At 46.1% G+C, this 19,376-nt stretch overlaps 1 protein-coding gene across 1 annotated transcript in view; it reads left to right on the top strand.

The window, feature by feature from the left end:
* The window catches only part of ELP3 (elongator acetyltransferase complex subunit 3), a 178,674-nt gene extending 168,436 nt beyond the window's left edge, over positions 1–10,238 (top strand). Inside the window, exon 15 of the mRNA XM_030555159.1 lies at positions 8,452–10,238. Within this exon, the coding sequence (XP_030411019.1) occupies positions 8,452–8,528 (77 nt within the window). The 3' untranslated portion in view covers positions 8,529–10,238. The remainder of the gene's footprint in view (positions 1–8,451) is intronic.
* Positions 10,239–19,376: the final 9,138 nt, after the last annotated feature.

Here is a 19,376-nt window from a genome sequence, read left to right as displayed (position 1 = left end):
TCGGGTACTAGCCACTGCCAGAAACAGGATACAGGAGTAAATAGGAATAGCCATAGCAGATCAATGATCTATGTTCCCAATACTGATGTGTTCTTAGGGTCAGATCTTCCCAATCTTGCTCATTTAAGTAGTTCTGGTCACTTCATTGACTCCAATAACATTATTTGCATAGGTAAAGGCTAGTCCCAAACAACAATTTTAAAATTACACATAGTTGCATAACATAGTTTCTGGGAAATTGCCCAAAGTTCACTGTTAAATTTGTGCTTTATTTTGATCTGAAGTCCTGCATTAAATACCATAGTTTTGAATGCAAGAAGTGGCTTTTTCACTTTGTTGAAATTGTTTTTTCTGAACTAAGCAAAGTTTCTTCTCAAAAATCTTGCTGAAGGTAAGATGGAGGAGTATAAAATCTCCTATTGTTTTCTATAGATAACAGCAAAACTCTTGAAAGACATTGCTGTTTGCTGATTTTTCTTTACTCGTCATGTCACCCAAAGGATCCCCTATGGCTTAAAAAACATTTTAAAATATTAAGTGTCTTATCTGTAAGTGAGTGAATTGGAATGTTTTTAATGACACTCTGGTTGTGTAAATCCATTGACTCTAACCTGGAGCCAGATGTCACCGAATCATGGGGGAAGAGCTGGGACTCTAATTCGGAGTTCTTGCTCCCTCCCATTTCTTCCCTTTAATACTTCAGTATTTGTATTTGTATCTTAAATAAATAATATTATGGTTTGCCGAGTGGCAATAGCAGGTTCCCAAATCTCCTGGCCAGTTCTCCCTACCTGTCACTGTATCTAAGCTTCACTGATTTCAGCTGGAATTGCACACATGAATGAGGGAGTAGATTTGGGTTCCTTCTGTGCCTTTCCGGACCATCAAAGGTAGCAGTGCACAAAGGTGTACAATAGAACCTCAAAGATACGAACCCAGAGTTACGGACTGACGGGTCAACCTGACAGGAGGCGGGAGGGATAGTTCAGTGGTTTGAGCATTGGTCTGCTAAACGCAGGGTTGTGAGTTCAATCCTTAAGCAAAAATCTGTCTGGGGATTGGTCCTGCTTTAAGCAGGGGGTTGGACTAGATGACCCCTGAGGTCCCTTCCAATCCTGATATTCTATGACACCATCTGAAACTGGAAGTAACCAATCAGGCAGCAGCAAAGACATCCTCCCCCCAAAAAAAACAAACAAATACTGTACTGTACCTGTATTGCATCTTAAAGGTAGGCGCATCTGGGTTGCCTGTCCCCATCCCCACCTCCTACGCATGGGGCAGCCACTTACAGCAAGATGGTGGGGCTGCAAGCCCAAGGCAGGTGGAGCCAGTAGAGCAGGAGCAGCTCTGGGGTCTGCGATGCTGTCACCCTCTTTCTCTTCACCCCACCCCACCCCCCAAGCAGGATGCGCTGCTTTACGACACACACATATACTGCTGGAAGAGGGACAAGCTTGTAAACCCATGCCAGCGCTGAATAGGGAGCTCAGCAGCTGCTGAAACCTGGCCTAGAGTGTCAGCTGCTGGCTCAGGGGCCCAAACTGTGCTCTGTTCAGAGTTATGAACATTTCGTTCAGCGTTACGAGTATTTCAGAATTACAGACAACCTCCATTCCCAAGATGTCTGTAACTGAGGTTCTACTGTATACTCTACCCTTTTGGGGAGAGATGTCATATGTTGCTTAGCAGTTGTAGCTGCAATTAATGAAAGAACATCCTTGACTGGTACTGTAGGAAGCAGCCTCATCTGGTCCTCTTTGGGCTGGAACGATTGGAGCTGTGTTGCTGACTTTAGGTGAAATTTTGGGGTTTTGGCAGAGCCATGTAACTTTTTTTTCCTATTCCTTCCTTTAAGGCCTCTGTACACTAACCAATGAAATTGTTTTAGCACCTTTATAACCAAATCATATTTGAGTAACGTTTTGTATAGAACTCAGAACTTAGAGGAAAGTTCTCACAATTTGCCTGGGCTGCTTTATGCTCAAAGCAGCATATTGTGCAATCCTAAAAGGAAGGAAGTTTTCCTGCAGAGCCTCTGAGAGGTGGTTTTGCCATAATTAGAATTGCACTTTAATGGATTGAAACAATCTGGGAATTTCACTCTGTATACCTAAGCTGAGTTTTACTATATCATATTGCATGTTCCACTGAATGCATTTAAGTAGGCTTGGAAGGATTAGGTTTTTATCAGTAAATGTCAGTTAATGTTGAATTCACTGTACACACACAAGCTTACGAAAAAATACATCTATCTGTGATTATAAAAATCTACAGATATGCAAAGTAAGAAAAATTTGGCTTGAGAACTTTTTAGAGGTTGATTTAAGGATATTTACTTTTTATGTTTTAACGTGATGTTGACAGTTTGTGTTTAAGTTACAAAACTTTAATTCTTTGAATCTCAGCATCTACTGTCATGAAATAATTGACTGACCCCTCCGCCTCCCTGCTCCCTGCTATAGGCTAATGCCCCCCCCCATGATTTCCCACAACTGTGAAAAAGTAAATTGATAAAAATGAAGGACAAAATCCTTAAAACTCCAACTTTTGCACAATTGTGAAAATTTAAATTGATAAGAATTGGAAAAAATGCTTAAAAATAAACATTGACATCTGTCAAAATCTTTAATAATCTTAAATTATCTTATTTTCACTTAATCTATTGACTAGTGAGCTGTGGTTAAAGATTCTTTTGAGATGCTATATTTGTATATTCCTGTGTGGCAGGATTGAGTCAGAAGAGTATATTTTTGATCTGTCTTTGTGCTGAAAAGTTGAGCATGTACAGAATTAAACCTGTTTTTCACCCAGTTTAAGTATAATTCAGATTTCTTCCTCTCTTTCTAAACTGCTAGCGAGGTATCATTCAGGATTCATGTTCCCTCACCTTTTATTCTGTTCACTCTTGGTATTTATACTGCACTTAGCACCATTATACCTGACCTCATGTAAAAATGTACTCAACTATGACAGACAGTTAACCTTAGGTCCTCTTCTTCTCTTACCACAGACAAGCAGATGGATTTTTACTATAGAAATGCTAGGATAAAAAGTTGGATATTACATTTGTCCTGAATTCACTGAGAGTTATGACCATTCTGACTTCTTGTGGGAAGACAACCGAAGACCCCATTAAATTCACTAGGGACCTTGCCAATTATACCTAATTTACCAGGAAGCACTTAAGTGAAAGTACTGAAGTGATGGATACTCTAGAAGACACTAAGATAGGATAGAGTTCTGTAGTCATAGGCCAGCTGACAAGAAAGTTCTGTCCCCTTTCCCTACAAGTCCTCCCTCTTCTAGCATAGGTAACATTCCTGATGAGCCTAAGGCATACAGTGAGAGATGCCGATCCCATTCCATTAAGGACCTTAAATGTAACTCCTTATTCAGTGTAGTGTAGAGATGGGATCATAGCGGTGACATGCTTACACCTATCTGTGTTTAACAGGCAGGCTGCCACATGCCATACCTGGTGGAGATTTTCAGCATCAAAGTTTTCATTCCCAGTTAGTGTTCCAACTGTGTTGTGCTGAGCATTTGGTTGTGTGAACTGTGCTGTTCAGAGCAACTCTGGTCTTTGGGTTAATAGAGTTGCTTCATTCTAAACTCTCAAAGCAAATCTGAGGCAGAATTTTTCAGCTACGCGGAGCGGGGCTTGGTTTAAAGCCAAATCTTGTGAATAATTCAAGCACTTTCAAGGAAATGCTTATTATGTTCACTACTTTAAAAACCCCAATTAACTGTGTTCATTTAAAAAAAAATCTCCTCAATCCAGTGTGTATGTGTGAGACTCTTACCCCATTATTGATGGATGATTCTGTACTGTGTCTTCAGCAGAATATAGATGCATCATTTTGAGCGACGGGAATGTTGGGCTTTGTCTGGGTAGCTTCACCTGAAAAAGGCCCATCAGCTGGCTGGGTGGAAACTTGTGTGCAGCAGTGAGTAGTAAAGAGAAGACTCACATCACCAAGATCTTTACACCAGACACATCTTGTAAAGATGTATTATAGACACACTAAATGTTACTGCTTCTCTAGCCTGTGACCCATTGTGAGATATAACCAAGTTATCTGTGAGTAGTTGAAACTGTGTATTGTTTTGTTAGTTGCCGCTTTGATTTCTCTTGACACTCTGCACTCCCTATCCTTTTCTTGACCAGGAGGATGGCAGTATAACCCTGTTAGTTTATTTGTATTCTCATGACTTGGGATTTGTATCCATATAGATTCTCCTATATGATCCTTTTCATTATGAAATTCTCATTAGATACCATGGAATCTTTCATGTATAGGGCTATTCCCCTGTGTCTATGATCTTTCTTTCCTGTATAATTTTTAGCCAGTTATTAGTGTCCCATTCATCTATTTTTTCACCACATTTCAGTAATGCATATTATGTTAAGCTTATCTTGTGTTGCCAGGGATTCCAATTTACCTGAATTTATTTTCAGGCTTTCCCCATTGGTGTAAAGACACACATTCTTGTTTTTCACTGTGTACCTGTTTTTATTTAACTCCTTGGTTAGACACTCTGTAATTTTTCCAAAGAGGCACGTTTTTCTGACCTATACTTCATTAGACACCGATGCCTTTGTATTACTGACATCCCTAGTGGGTATATTTGTCTGACTGATGTGTTCCTCAGCACCCCTCTGCTTTCCCCCAGCTCTTAGCTTAAGTAATCCCCCGTAAACTTGTTAACTTTCTGTGCCAGCAGTCCATTCTGCTTTGATTAAGATACAGTCCATTTCTTGTGTATATGCTCTCCCTTCTCCATAAAGTCCCTGGTGCTTAATACATTTAAATCTTTGTCGTTGCACCATTTTCTCATCCATGAATTGAAGCCCCAGCATTCCCCTGTATAGTTGGACCTGTGTGTGGAACTGGAAGCTCTCAGAGAAAGCTACTGTAAAGACCTTGGGAAAAGGCCTTTTTCCTAATAATATACATCTGGCTTCCATACTTACCATAAAATATTAACCTGCGCTCCTTCCTGAGATAACTAGTTCTAAGGCTTCCTCTTCCATCCTATAGTTTTTTGTTTTAGAAACATGCATGAGACCTGTCTGGTCTGGCTGCCAAGGTAAGTCAGCAAAATAGTTCTGCATCTCCACACAGGGTCCTAAAGCTTGACAATTGGTCACAGTGGGAATGAGCGGGATTCCCACACCTCCCACTTGTTCCTGAGCCAGTTCAGAAAAGTGTCTCTTGTTGAAGGACGTGACTCTGTGAAATAAATTGTTGGCTTTGAATTTTGAACAAAAGACCTCAGAAGGGATTCAGATTGTGATTCTCCACATGACAGTGTCACGTCTTCCTCTGGGGCACCTGGCTAGCCAAGCTGCAAAATCATTCTTCTTAATGATTTGAACCTATTGCCCTCAAATGAGGAAGAGTTCTGACATAACTAGCCCTATTTAATAGCTCTTAGTGCAGACAGCACAAGCCTCTGACACAGCCTATAATATCTTTAAAACCTCCCACAAATTATCTAAGTCTTTATCTTGAAGAGGACATTTAAATAGCTCAGATCAAGGTGTTTTTAATGCTAATGATAAGAATTAGTATTTGTTCTTCAGTTTCAAGAGGGTTTTTTTTATATTGAGGCTTCATTAATCTTTTTAAATGAAGTACTCTAACTGGTCAAATGGCAGGGCAGTTCTTTTGTGTTACTGCCAGAGATTTGTGTCGCATTTCTCTAGGCGTCTGTACTGTTCTGAGAATGAATGCAGGGTACAATTTTTCAGGCAACATATTTGCAAAGGTAGCAGCTCACAAAAAGTTGTAAGTAACCAACCCTCAGAGGGGGGTCAGTGAGCAGTGGCGGAAGATCTGTAGGGCCTTTGCTGTGCGTTTTTGTTTTGCTTTATACATAGACTTGAACTGTGTGCAACCCTGTACTTAGGTGTTTGTTTTTGAAATGCTAACAAAGCAATAGCACTTTTTACTGCTTTAAAAGTTCCTTTCCTTTTCCCAGGACTGTCTTTCATAGATTCATAGACTTCAAGGCCAGAAGGGATCATTCTGGTCATTTCGTCTTACCTTGTGCATAACATACGCCATAGAATTTCAGCCAGATTGCATATTTGGACATGATGTGAATGGGTTACCATAGACATTCTGAAGTGTAGCTGTGGTGCCTTTTCTCAGCAGAGATCCATGATCCCTGAAAGTGGGCAAATAAAACTGGCACATAAAGTTGGAGTTTGATTCTAAGGAGAGGAAGGAGTGAGAGCAGCAGAATAAGGACAATGGATTTTAAAAAAAGCAGACTTTAGCAAACTCAGAACTGAATGTAAGGTCCCATGGGAAATAAATCTAAGGGAAAAAAGAGTTCAGGAGAGCTGGCAGTTTCTCAGAGAGACCATATTAAAGGCATTGCAATAAATTATCCAGATACAAAGGAAAGATAACAAGACTAGAAAGAGGCCAATATTGCTCCATCAGAAGTTCTTCAATAACGTGAAAATCAAAAAGGCAGTGCTGACCCCACACTTGGTAAGGCAACTCCCATCTTTTCATGTGCTGTAATATATATACCTTCCAACTGTATTTTTCACTCCATGCATCTGATGAAGTGGGTTTTAGCCCACGAAAGCTTATGCCCAAATAAATGTGTTAGTCTCTAAGGTGCCACAAAGACTCCTCGTTGTTTTTGCTGATACAGGCTAACACGGCTATCCCTCTGAATACTTCACCAAAGGAATTAGCATCTTTGCAGTGCTTTGTGAACATCCAACTCTGTAGAGCTGCAAAGTATTTAAGTAGTAACAGTACTGAAAATAAAGTCCAAGGAAAGTGCTTTTACATGAACATCCCAAGGAATTAACATGGCTGAAGCAAACTTACTCTGAATGTTGTGCATGTGGGAACAGAAGGGTTGATAATTGGACTGATTAAGTCTCTCTGTAGTAATGTGGTTAATTCCTGGATAGGGAAAGAGCCAGTTCCTAAGTGCCACGTTTTCCAGGAACTGACTGGAGGGACAGGGTTAGAAACAAAGACGTTTAAGGGTTTCTTTCTTTAAGCAGTGCCAGGTATTTTCTGTCCCTGTCAGCCAGCATGGCTACCAACGATTTCTATAATGCACTCAGAAGGGTTTGTCTGTCTGTCTGTTCTTCCTTATTCCTCATTTGATGACTAATGCCTGCATCTGTGTACAATTAGAGATAGGGTGGGGGCGACTGTTATTACTCTCTCCTGTAATATTGTCCTTCCGCTGGATGTTACTGAAAAGCCAGTGTTCTTCCAGGGCATTGGGCTTATCCTGGAGGTTGGTCACCATAGGATCTAATTAAGGAAGAAAAGAGGAAGAATGAGGGAGAAGAGCCTGTTTAAGAACAATAGCATTCTAAAGCCTCCCCTTTAATGAGGAAATTGAATTTGTGACTGCAGAGCCCACTTGTACATTTAAAGTGGATCCAAGCATATTTATGTGAGTGAAGACAGAGCTTGCTGGGTTTCAGGGCTCTTCAGCTCTCTGTAATGATGTCTGCAGCTGTACCTCTGCCTCTCAAGAGCTTGTCTTTGCTTTGTGTTAAACTTATCCTAAGTTGAGCTCTTGGTACTTAGGAACATTAAATGGTTATTCTAATTGTAGCCCTCCGTCCCTGCTCACAATCATCCCTCTTCGCAGGAGGATGGATAGGTGTGTTGCTCTGTTCAGCTGTTTTACCAGGTTCCTACACCTCTGTCCCCAAAAGCAGAGCACAGTCTTTCCAGAATGCTAATGACTAACTGCCCCTAGCCCATCCATGGCAGCAGCCTGGAAGGCCAGTGGCTAGGATTTACCCCAAGGAATTTAGGTACCTAACTCTCATTCATTTTGACTTCCTGAGAGCTGGGCACTTTTCTCTCTCAGATCCCTTGGAAAATGCTAGTCACTGTGCCTTAGCAACAAGTTGTAAGAAAGTAGGTGAGCTTGCTTTAGTAAACTGTCTACCTGTCTGGTTTATAAATTAACCCTAAAGAGATTCAGTCACCCCCAGGCAGAGATTGCCTAGAGACTAGCTAAATTCCAAAGATATTGTGAGGCATTATGCAAGGGGAAGTGATGGGATGCTGGCCGCTGTGCTAGGAACCATAGGCTGGTGAAGATCTCCACATAGTTTGCCTGCTTCCTTCCTGCTGTCCTAGCATAGCATAATACATCTTGGGGATAGAGGGAGGCTTGTTTACTTAACAGAGGATCAGACATAGCCCTCCCCCAGCAGTGATGTGCACACCAGGTTGCTCTGCAGTTTATCCAAAACCTCATTGTTCAAATGTCTCCAGAACCCTTCAGAAAAACAGGATTATACAGTGTAGCTTTGCTTTACTCTCCTCTATTACATATCTCATCGGTGAAAATCACTTGTCTGCATATCTCTGATTTCCAGGGCCTGATCTCTTGCCATATATCACCGCACTGATGACTTTTGCCCCCTCTATTTTGTTGCAGGAGTTGGCACCAGGAATTATTACAGGAAGATTGGCTATGAGCTGGAAGGGCCATATATGGTGAAAAGGCTGGACTGATGCCCTTAACAAGGGGCACGGGAACCCCATCTTCAGACCAGATGTGCTGCTGGGAGCAGGGCAGAGATGATGCTGACTAACCCTGGCAAGAAAGCTTTGGGGAAGGAATGCAAGCTTAAAACTGATGTCTGCTTGTTGCTAAGTATTTGTTATGCTGGAGTCCCCAGCCATTAACTGAAATCCCTACAGGGAGGGACCCAATATTTATTCTCCTGAGAGACCGTCCATTGTCAGTGGGGATCTCATGAGAGAGCCACTCATCTTATTAGCTGACATGATACTGCTGGAGTTGGTGCAATAGTGCATTGAAACAAGCAGAGTTGTGATGTTTTTCTGATTGAAGGTTCTCATTTTAGGGGGCCCAGTTGAACATCTTGCTCATGTTCTAGCCGCATTTCCATTATGATGTCACTAGCATCATGTTTAAAACTTAGGCATGGAAAGCTTGCAGTCAGTTGAAGTTGGGCTTGCAAGTTACTCGGGAAGCACAAATATTGTATTATTATTTTATGCATCTATTTTTAAATTGGGCTGGCTGTCTTCTCTCCATACCGAGTAACAAGATTTAATTATTTTGGGGAAGGTGTGTGTGGTGGGGGCAGAGTGGTTTGTAAACAGTTTGGATATTGTCAAGATTCTGAGATTCACATTTTGACTAACTCTGCACTAGGGCAGAGTCTGAATTTTGGAACATTCCAGCAATGAGAGATTCTAAGAAAAGTCTTTTCAGAAGAGTCAGAATAAGTGTGCGATGTGAGACCAAGCTACAAACCTCAGTGTGTAAAGGCTGTGTGTTCAGCTAATTTCCTCACTATTGCCCACTCCCCTATATTGGGGAATCCTGGGGTACAGTAGGTTTATAAGTGCTCTTTGTGCTGCAGTATTTGAGCACTCAGAAGGATATTTTTTAAAGCATTATGCTAGATTTTAGCTGCTTGACTCATTAAAGTCAATGGGAGCCATGCAGCAAAAATTGAATGGAATGCATTAGAATGTATCTCTGCATGATAGGAGAGAAGCAGCTTGAACTCTTTTATAGTCTTTCGACCTGAAATGGGGTTGAAATCAAGGGAAGCCATGGGTACCGAGCTCAGCATTTTACACATGCTACTCCTATGAACCTGCCACAAGTCTTCTGGAAGCTTCAGGTGTAATAGCTGCTCATAGACACATGTGATTAACTTGAAGAGAGTTCCTGCAGTTGTGTTTCAATGCTGTTCATTAACTATGACTGCCACCAGGATCTATTGCCACTTCAGAACATTGGCTCTGGGGTCATGGGCTAAGAGCTGCTCTGACGTCTGCTGACGCACACCTAACCAAGGAATGGGAGAAATATGGGCAGGCTGTAGACATGCATTCTTTCTGGAGAGAATCTTTTAATAGAATTGTGTAAAAAATAGCTGACAATAAACTTTATATTATTAAAGTGTGCACTTCTTAAAAGTGTCCTGCATTTTAAGGCTTCAGCAGCTAAAACGCATCCAGACCAGTTTAACTCAGAGGTAGGAAAATTCCATGCCATTTTTGCTTTCTAATGGTGTATACAGACAGCCTGCTTTTCAAATAAGAAAAAGGTGGGGTGGGGTGGCGGGGGATTTGTGCTTGTTTTTTTTACAGGTCTTTTCTATCTTGCAAGTCTTTGTGGTAACTGAAGAGCTGGTAGAATTCTGATGTAAATACAGATGAAATAAAACCTGATTCATTGAAGGAGGATGATTTTTATTCAGAACGTTTAAAATTCTCTTTGAGGGATAGTTTGTTTTAGTATTACCTGTTTAGCTTACATGACTCATACACACTTGGAATAAAAATAAAAATAAAACTCCTGCTTTAAGATTCAACAACCCCTCCCACTATCCTTTAAATAAGGGCTGAGAATGCTCACAATCCACATTTCTGAAACCTTCAGGTCTTCCAGCAAAACCAGGGAAGACAAGATTTGACATCTTTCAAGCCACTTACTTGCTTCATCAAGAAGCATCAAAAGGTACAAAACTCATGATCTAGTTTTCCTTTTACAGGTCACCTCATGGTTCTCTGTTATGTCATCTTGCTGCACTTGCTCTGCTTCTGCCAGAACGCAGATTCATTAGCCCCTGTTGGCCATGCCCTGATTACACAGATACCTAGAACCATAATGGAACCTTCTGCACTCAGCATTCCACAAATATCAACCCACTGGTGTTAGCAGCAGCATCATGTGCAAGTTGCAATTCGAGTAATCAAATTTTGCTGAGCTGAATTCTCCTGACAGTTTCAAGTGGACAAAGTTTTCTTCATTTCCTGGCCTAAACCCCTGTGTGACATTGCTGTGCACAAATCAGCTGCTACATTGCACCCTAAAGCAGGGGTGGGCAAACTTTTTGGCCTGATGGCCACATCTGGGTATAGAAATCGTATGGTAGGCCACGAATGCTCACAATATTGGGTGTGGGAGGGAGTGAGGGCTCCAGCTGTGGGTGCAGGCTCTGGAGTGGGGCCACAAATGAAGAGTTCAGGGTGCAGGAGGGGGCTCCGGACTGGGACAGGGGGGTTGGGTGTAGGGGGTGTGTGGTGAGGGCTCTGGCTGGCGGTGCAGGCTCTGCGGTGGGACTGGGGGTGAGGGGTTAGGAGTGCAGGAGGGCGCTCTGGGCTGGGACTGAGCAGTTCAGAGAGTGGGAGAGGGATCAGGAATGGAGCAGAGGGTTGGGGCGTGGGAGGGGCTCAGTGGTGTAGGCTCCAGGCAGCGCTTACCTCAAGCAATTTCCAGAAGCAGCGGCATGTCCCCCCTTCCGCTCCTACATGGAGGCATGGCCAGGCGGCTCTGCGCACTGTCCTGTCCGCAGACACTGCCCCGCAGCTCCCATTGGCCATGGTTCCTGGCCAATGGAAGCCATGGGGGGAGCAGCACTTGGGGCGGGAGTTAGTGTGCAGAGGTCCTTGGCTGCCCCTGTGCATAGGAGACATAGGGGGGACATGCTGCTGCTTCCAGGAGCTATGCGGAGTGAGGAAAGCTCCTGACCTTGTTCCCCAGCTGGAGCGCCAGAGCTGGGCAAGCCCTGGACCCCACTCCCCAGCGGGAGCTCAAGGACCAGATTAAAACATCTGAAGGGCCAGATGCTGCCCGCAGGCCATAGTTTTCCCATCCCTGCCCTAGGGCTGCCCTTCAGCGGTGGATAGTGATTCCTTAGCTCTATTTTTAAAAGCATTTGGGAACCTATATGTTGAAGTTCATTTTGTAAATGTGTGATAGGTTTTTATACCATGCTCATTGTCGTAGTATCTGAGTACCTTCCAGTCGTGCATTAAGTAATGTGATATGTGTTGTTTGTTCTCTCATCCTCTTCCCAGAGGGGGGAGTGTTTGCAGTGGAATATCTTGGTTTGGTAGGGTTTTTTATTTATTAAATAAATATACCTGTTGCTGTGTGTTTATATTAAGGAAGGAAAGGTCAAAGAAAAGCACCTTGCAGTTAGAAGAGTGGTGACATTAGAGATGGTCTTTAGTTCCTGAGGAAGTTTATTCCACAGCCTTGGACCACCCCTGGAGAAAGGTCTGTCTCCTGCACAGATAAGCTTTACTCTTCTTGTTGAGAGTTCCATTGTGCCAGAGTTGTCAACCATGGTCTTCGCCCCGGACCTTTAGATAGTCTTTTAGGTATCCTGGACCCAGACTATGGAGCGCTTTGAAGATAAGGACCAAGACCTTGAACTTAATTCAGAATATGTGGGAAGCTCACAATAACCCATGTTGCTGAGGACACGTGCTGCAGTATTTTGTACTAGTTGGATTTTCCTAAGTGCTGAAGGTTTCATGCCCAGATATATCGCATTGCTGTAGTTCAGGTGAGACATGGTGAAGGCATGAATAACTGAGGCCAAGTTTCTTCTGCCAGGATAGGATGGAGTCTCCTAGCCAACTGGAGATAGTAGAAAGCATTACTTGCAGTTGCTGTGATGTGAGAGTTCAGCATCCATGAGGAATCAAATAATACTTCTAGACTATAGACTTAATTGACCGGTTGTGAATGTCAAACTTCAACCAATGGAGATTGCACAGTCCTCAAAATACATTCCTCTGACCATTTTGCTTGGGTTCAGCTTCAGCCATCTGTTCTCATCCAAGCACTGGGCCATTTTATGTTAAGGACGGGTAGAGCTCTGTGTCATCTGCATATTGCTGGCACTTGAGTCCATGTTGTCTGTTCACCTAGTTCACCTAGTGTTTTCATGTAAATATTGAAAAGGACTAGAGAGAGAATTGATCCTTGTAGGATCCCCACAAGTGGAAGAGTCTGGTGGTGTAGGTGCAGTTTCCCATCACTACTTGTTGGGTGTCCCCCATCAAGAAGGACTCAAACCACTATAGTGCATTACCCTGGACACCTGCCACTTCACTCAGGTGAGACAGCAGTATCTCATGATCAGCACTGTCAAAGGCTGCAGAGAGGGCCAGGAGGATGAAAATGAATGATTGTCATTCTATTCACTATCAGTGGGGAGAGGGATAGCTCAGTGGTTTGAGCATTGGCCTGCTAAACCCAGGGTTGTGAGTTCAATCCTTGAAGGGGCCACCCAGGGATCTGGGGCAAAATCAGTACTTGGTCCTACTAGTGAAGGCAGGGGGTGTTGGACTCCATGACCTTTCAAGGTCCCTTCCAGTTCTAGGAGATTGGTATATTTCCAATTATTATTTACCTAGTGCCACAAAAGCAGTGTCCGTTCTCTGTCCTGGTGTGAATCAAAATTGTGTCAGGTCTAGAATGTTGGCTTAATTTAGATGAACTAGTAGTTGTCCTTCTGCTATCTTCTCTGTGAGCTTGCTTAGGAATGGGAGGCCTGACATTCAGTAATAATTGGCTTTTTTCAACAAAATGTTATGTATGACTTGTCAAGCTTACAGTTCAGTGATGCTCACATTCTCTAGCATGGCACCGAGACATATCAGCATCTCAAGACAAAAATTAGCAGAAGTCAGTTTGGTTTCTGCCCAGGAGTAGGCAAGAGGGAGGCAGTATTTGCCGTAAGGATCTTATCTGAGCATGTGATAAAAGTGCAAAGGGAAATCCATATGTGCTTTTTGGATTTAGAAAAGGCATTTGATAAAATTCAATGTGACAAAAATGATGGATACTCTGGAAGAAAGTAGTATTGGCTTTCAAGATCTACAATTAATAAAAAGCTGGTATTGGGGACAGAAAGCAGCAATCCAAATGAACTATGAAATAGCATCAAGAAAGGATACAATCCTGGCATACACCTATCTCCACAACTATTCAACATATATGCAGAAGTTCTAATGAGGGAAAGTTTAGAAGACATCAGCCAGGACACATACAGGTCAGTGGTATATACATCAACAACATAAGATACTCCAATGACCTAGTTTGTATCACTATGACCAGGGAAAACTTCAGAACATGCTTATTGCTATGAATAATGCCAGCAAGAAATATGGAATGATGATTAATGTTAGAAAGGCAAAAAGTATAGGTAACCATCGAAATACACAAGATAGGCAATATCTCAACAGTCAAGTGGTGAAATTAGTGAATAGCTTCCCTTGTTTAAGGAATCTGATAACATCAGAGGGAAGATGCAACAAATAAATCAAGAAAAGGATGATACAACTTGCAAAAAATGCATTCAACAATTTGCAAAGACTTTTCTGTTGTTGAACGTTTGAATTACACATCTGCACTAGACTGCTGAAGTGCCATGTATAGTAAATCTACCTATATGGATGTGAGACCTGGACACTTAAAAAAAGGACACAGAGGTGACTCAGAGTGGGGGTTTTTTTATTACAGAAGAATGTCAAAAATTAACAATCTGGATAACCAAAACAAGATACAATGAGGTAATGACAAGGCTGAATTTTAAAAGATATAACTTTTTTTGAAATCCTAGATAAGAGAATAACATCTTTCTGTGGACACACTGCTTGCTGATTGTAGAGTGACTCAATTCTGGCACTCATATGATCAGATAAGATTGCAGGCAAACCAGGAAGAGGAATAAAGAGAGCCAGTTATACTGGAAACATTGTCAGATGGTCTGGTATCCAAAGGAGACTGGACATTTTACAGCTCTGTTGCATTTGGAAAAGATGGAAGGTGGCGGTCGACAACCTCCATATTGTAGATAGTTGACTAGGACTGAAATATCCAGGGTGGGTTTCTTCAGTGTTGGCTGGACTACAGCATATTTTGAAGGAGAAAGAGAAGATTCTTCTTCAAGTGATTTCCCATATCCATTCCAGTTAGGTGTGTGCACCGCATGCACGTTCGTCGGAGAAACTTTTACCCTAGCAACCCAGGTGGGTTGGCTGGGCGCCCCCTGGAGTGGCGCCGCTATGGCGCCCAATATATATCCCAGCCGACCCGGCCACCCTTCAGTTCCTTCTTACCGCCCGTGTCGGTCGTTGGAACTGTGGAGCGCGGCTTCGCTGACCTCCACACTCCCTAGCAGCTCATTTCGCTATCGTTGTTATATAGTAGTTATAGTTAATTGTTGTGTGTGTTAGTTAGTTAGTTAGTATTAATAGTGTAGTTATTAGTTATAGTTTGAGGGATCAAGGACCCCCCCCTTCCTCGCACCAGGAGCCGGAGCTCATGCCCGGCTCATCAGGTTTCAAGCAGTGCTCGGCTTGTCACAAGCCTATGCCAGTTGGAGACCCCCATGACTCCTGCTTGAAGTGCCTCGGGGAGTCACACTTATGGGCTAAGTGCTCAATCTGCAAGTCTTTCAAGCCGAGAACCAAGAAGGAGCGAGACATTAGATTAAGACAGCTCCTTATGGAAGCAGCCCTGACACCTCCACCCTCAGCACTGAGCACAAGTCAGCCGGTAAGCAAGGGCACCGCCACGGCACCGAGCGCTGCCACCAAGGACTCACGGCACCGGCCTCCACCGGCGCCGAAACCGGCTCCGAGCCGCTCCCTCTCCCCAAGGTCAAAGATGGCGAAGGCACAGATCATCCCGCCAGCAGCTGCCTCGCAGTCAGAGCCTGCGCCAAATATGGACCGCCCGGCACCGATACCTGCCGCGGTACCGTCTAAGCCAGCACTGTTGACTCCGACCCCATGAGGGCCGTCGAGTCCGGCACCTGGTGGCTCCCCAGTGCCCACCGCAGTAGAGCCTGCTTCGCCATCTATCCCGGAGACGTTTGCAGCAGCGAGGGATCTGATCGTGATCACCGATGCGCCACCGTCCTTACCCCCGGCACCGCCGGTGCGGGTACTACATTCAATGGGAAAACCGACCCAGACCAGACCAGCTTCGGTCAGCGTAGCAGACCGGCACCGCTCCAGATCGCGGTCCCGCGGACGCTCTGCATCGAGATGTCGCTCACACTCTCGACGGCGATCTCGGTCTCGGCACCGGTCAGACTCCCGGCACCGATTGCCTCGGTACCGCTCACGCTCCCAGCACCGGTCAGGCTCCCGGCACTAGTCGACGTCTCGAGCGTCAACCCGGTACTCGCGGTACCGCTCCAGCTCACGGCACCGCGGTGGGTGCCGCATCTCCAGGAGCAGATTGAGACAGAGAGACTCGAGATCTCGGACGACCTCCCGGCACCGAGCCGGTCGCAGGTCCCGGTCTCGCTCTTGGCATCGTCACCAATACCGACACCGGTCACCACAACCCAGAGGTGTAAGGTCTGTCGGAACCTCGGCTCCAACTTTCGCTGCTCCACCATGGCCGTCCAGAGGCACATCGGCATCCTCCCAGGCGGGTAGCTACTACGAATGGGACCAGGATCCTGAAGTACCGCTGGGAGTGTTCCAGGACCCCCGCCCGCAGGACGTGGGTTCCCAACAGTGGGGTTTTTGGACAGCCTGGGCATATCATCAGACCCAGGGTGGCCCGGTGCCCCAGACCCGTTCTGCCACCTCAGAACATCGGGTACCAGAGGCCACTGTTTCCCGCCCCCCCGCAGTTGAGTCGGATAAACAGCCGCCACCAGACTCCCCGGGTCAACTGGAGCAGGAACCGGTCCAGGAGCAGGAGACCACAGAGGATGCCCTCATCCCCGGAGTATCCTCCTCCTTCTCTCGCCAGATGAGGCTGTGGCTGGGTCTTCAGCGTCAGGGCCCCCACCGATAGACCTCAGGGCCCACCAGGACCTCCTCCGTAGAGTGGCCCTTAACATCAACCTACCTGTGGAGGAGGTCCCAGAGGTTGAGGACCCGGTAGTGAGCATCCTCTCTGCGGATGCACCTACCCGAGTAGCCCTCCCATTCATCAAGACTATCCAGTCCACCGCCGATAACCTTTGGCAATCGTCAGCCTCCATCCCGCCGACGGCTAAGGGAGTGGAAAGAAAGTACATGGTACCCTCTAGGAGGTACGAGTACCTGTACGTCCACCCTCCTACCTAGTTGTTCAGTCTGTCAACGACAGGGAACGGCATGGCCAGCAGGCACCGGCCCCCAAGGCCAAGGAAGCTAGGCGAATGGACCTCATGGGTCGCAAGGTGTACTCAGCTGGGGCCTTGCAACTCCGTGTGGCCAACCAACAGGCCCTATTGGGCCGATATAACTATAATATATGGGCGGAGGTGGGTAAGTTCTCCGAGCTTCTACCCCAGGACTCACGCCTGAAATTTAATGCGTTCCTGGAGGAGGATAAGAAGGTAGCCAGGACCTCTCTACAGGCCTCCCTCGACGCGGCCGACTTAGCAGCCAGAACCTTGGCCTCGGGAATCACCATGAGGCGCATTTCCTGGCCTCAGGCCTCCACTCTACCCCCGGAACTACAATATACCGTCCAGGACTTACCCTTTGATGGGGAGGGTTTGTTCTCGGACAAAACGGACTCCAAATTGCAAAACCTGAAGGACAATCGAGTCATCATACGCTCGCTGGGGATGCATACACCTTCCACCCAGTGTAGACCCTTCAGGCCCCAAGCACGCCGCCCATACTTTCCACCCCGCCAGAGGCAGGACTTCAGTAGACGGTGTGGCCGGGGGGGGGGGCCGCAGATGCCAATCCGGCTCCCAGGGAGGCCAAAACCAAGGGCCCTCCAAGGCACCACCAGGCTCCAAGTCCGGCTTTTGAAGGTGCACCCGGGGACGGCGTACCAGCCTCAAGACAGGATCCTCCAACTGCCTCTCCCACTTCCTCCCGGCGTGGTCCCAGTTAACTTCAGACCATTGGGTGCTACGCACGGTGAAGCAAGGATACCGCCTACAATTTGCTTCCTCACCCCCTTCCCGCCCCCCTTCCCACTCCCTCTTCAGGGACCCCTCTCACGAGCAAACCCTCCTGCAGGAGGTTCGTTCTCTCCTCACAGCAGGAGCTATAGAGGAGGTACCTCTAGATGAGAGAGGAAAGGGGTTCTACTCCCAATATTTTCTGATTCCCAAGTCCAAGGGAGGTCTCACACCCATCCTAGACCTGCGGGGCTTCAACAAATGGATGCTCAAGTTGAAGTTCCGCATGATCTCCCTGGGAACCATTATCCCATCCCTGGATCCTGGAGACTGGTATGCCGCCCTCGACATGAAGGACGCATACTTCCATATTGCCATCTTTCCACCGCACAGGAAGTACCTTCGCTTCACGGTCAGACATCAGCACTTCCAATTCGCAGTCCTACCCTTCGGCCTCTCCACGGCCCCGAGGGTGTTTACCAAGTGCATGGCCGTTGTGGCCGCCCACCTCCGTCGGCGGAAAATCCACGTGTTTCCGTACCTCGACGACTGGCTCCTAAAGGGGTCCTCCCAGTCGCAGGTGCGGCAACATGTCGAGGTGGTTACGGACCTCTTCTCCCAGCTAGGCCTGCTTCTCAATGCCGAGAAATCCACCCTGATCCCCACACAGAGGTTGGACTTCATAGGCGCGACCCTGGACTCTACTCAAGCCAGGGCTTACTTACCTCAGCCCCGCTTCCAGACTATCGTCTTGTTCATACGGAGCTTGCAGGCCTCCACAATCACCTCAGCTCGCACCTGCCTCACACTACTGGGGCATATGGCCACATGTACTTATGTGACAAAGTATGCCAGGCTCCGAATGAGGCCCTTCCAAACGTGGCTTCATTCGGTATTCCGCCCGGGAAAGGACCACCTAGATGTATTGGTGACAGTCCCCTCCGACCCTCTCCGCTCCCTCGACTGGTGGCTGACCCCATCCCTAGTTTGCGCGGGGATGCCGTTCCATCCACAGCCACCGTCGATGACTCTAACAACCGATGCATCATCCCTGGGGTGGGGGGCCCACCTAGGACGCCTACGTACCCAGGGCCTCTGGTCATCCCAAGAGCTATCACTCCACATAAATGTCCGGGAGTTGAGGGCAGTCCGCCTCACCTGCCAGGCGTTCCAACAACGTCTGCACGGCTGTTGTGTTTCCGTATTCACGGACAACACAACGGCCATGTACTACATCAACAAACGGGGGAACCCGTTCGTCTCCCCTATGTCAGGAAGCCATTCGACTCTGGGACTTCTGCATAGCCCAGTCGATAGATCTTGTGGCATCCTTCCTCCCAGGGGTCAGGAACACACTGGTGGACAGACTCAGCCGATCCTTCCTATGCCACGAATGGTCGATCAGACCTGATGTCATCCATTCCATCTTCCAGAGGTGGGGATTTTCCCGCATAGACCTATTCGCGACCAAGTCCAACAGGAAGTGCCAGGAGTTTTGCTCCTTTCAAGGTCTCTCTCCCGAGTCGATCACGGACGCATTCCTCCTGCCATGGACCCACCACCTATTGTATGCCTTCCCTCCGTTCCCTCTGGTGCACAAAGTCCTGTTGAAACTACGCAAGGACAAAGCGCATCTAATCCTGATCGCACCTGCATGGCCCAGACAGCATTGGTTCACCGCCTTGCTGGACTTGTCTGTGGACCCTCC

The sequence above is a fragment of the Gopherus evgoodei genome, chromosome 3 (assembly GCF_007399415.2).
Source record: "Gopherus evgoodei ecotype Sinaloan lineage chromosome 3, rGopEvg1_v1.p, whole genome shotgun sequence".
In the NCBI taxonomy this organism is placed as follows: Eukaryota; Metazoa; Chordata; order Testudines; family Testudinidae; genus Gopherus; species Gopherus evgoodei.
This window is presented reverse-complemented; position numbering and strand designations above follow the sequence as displayed.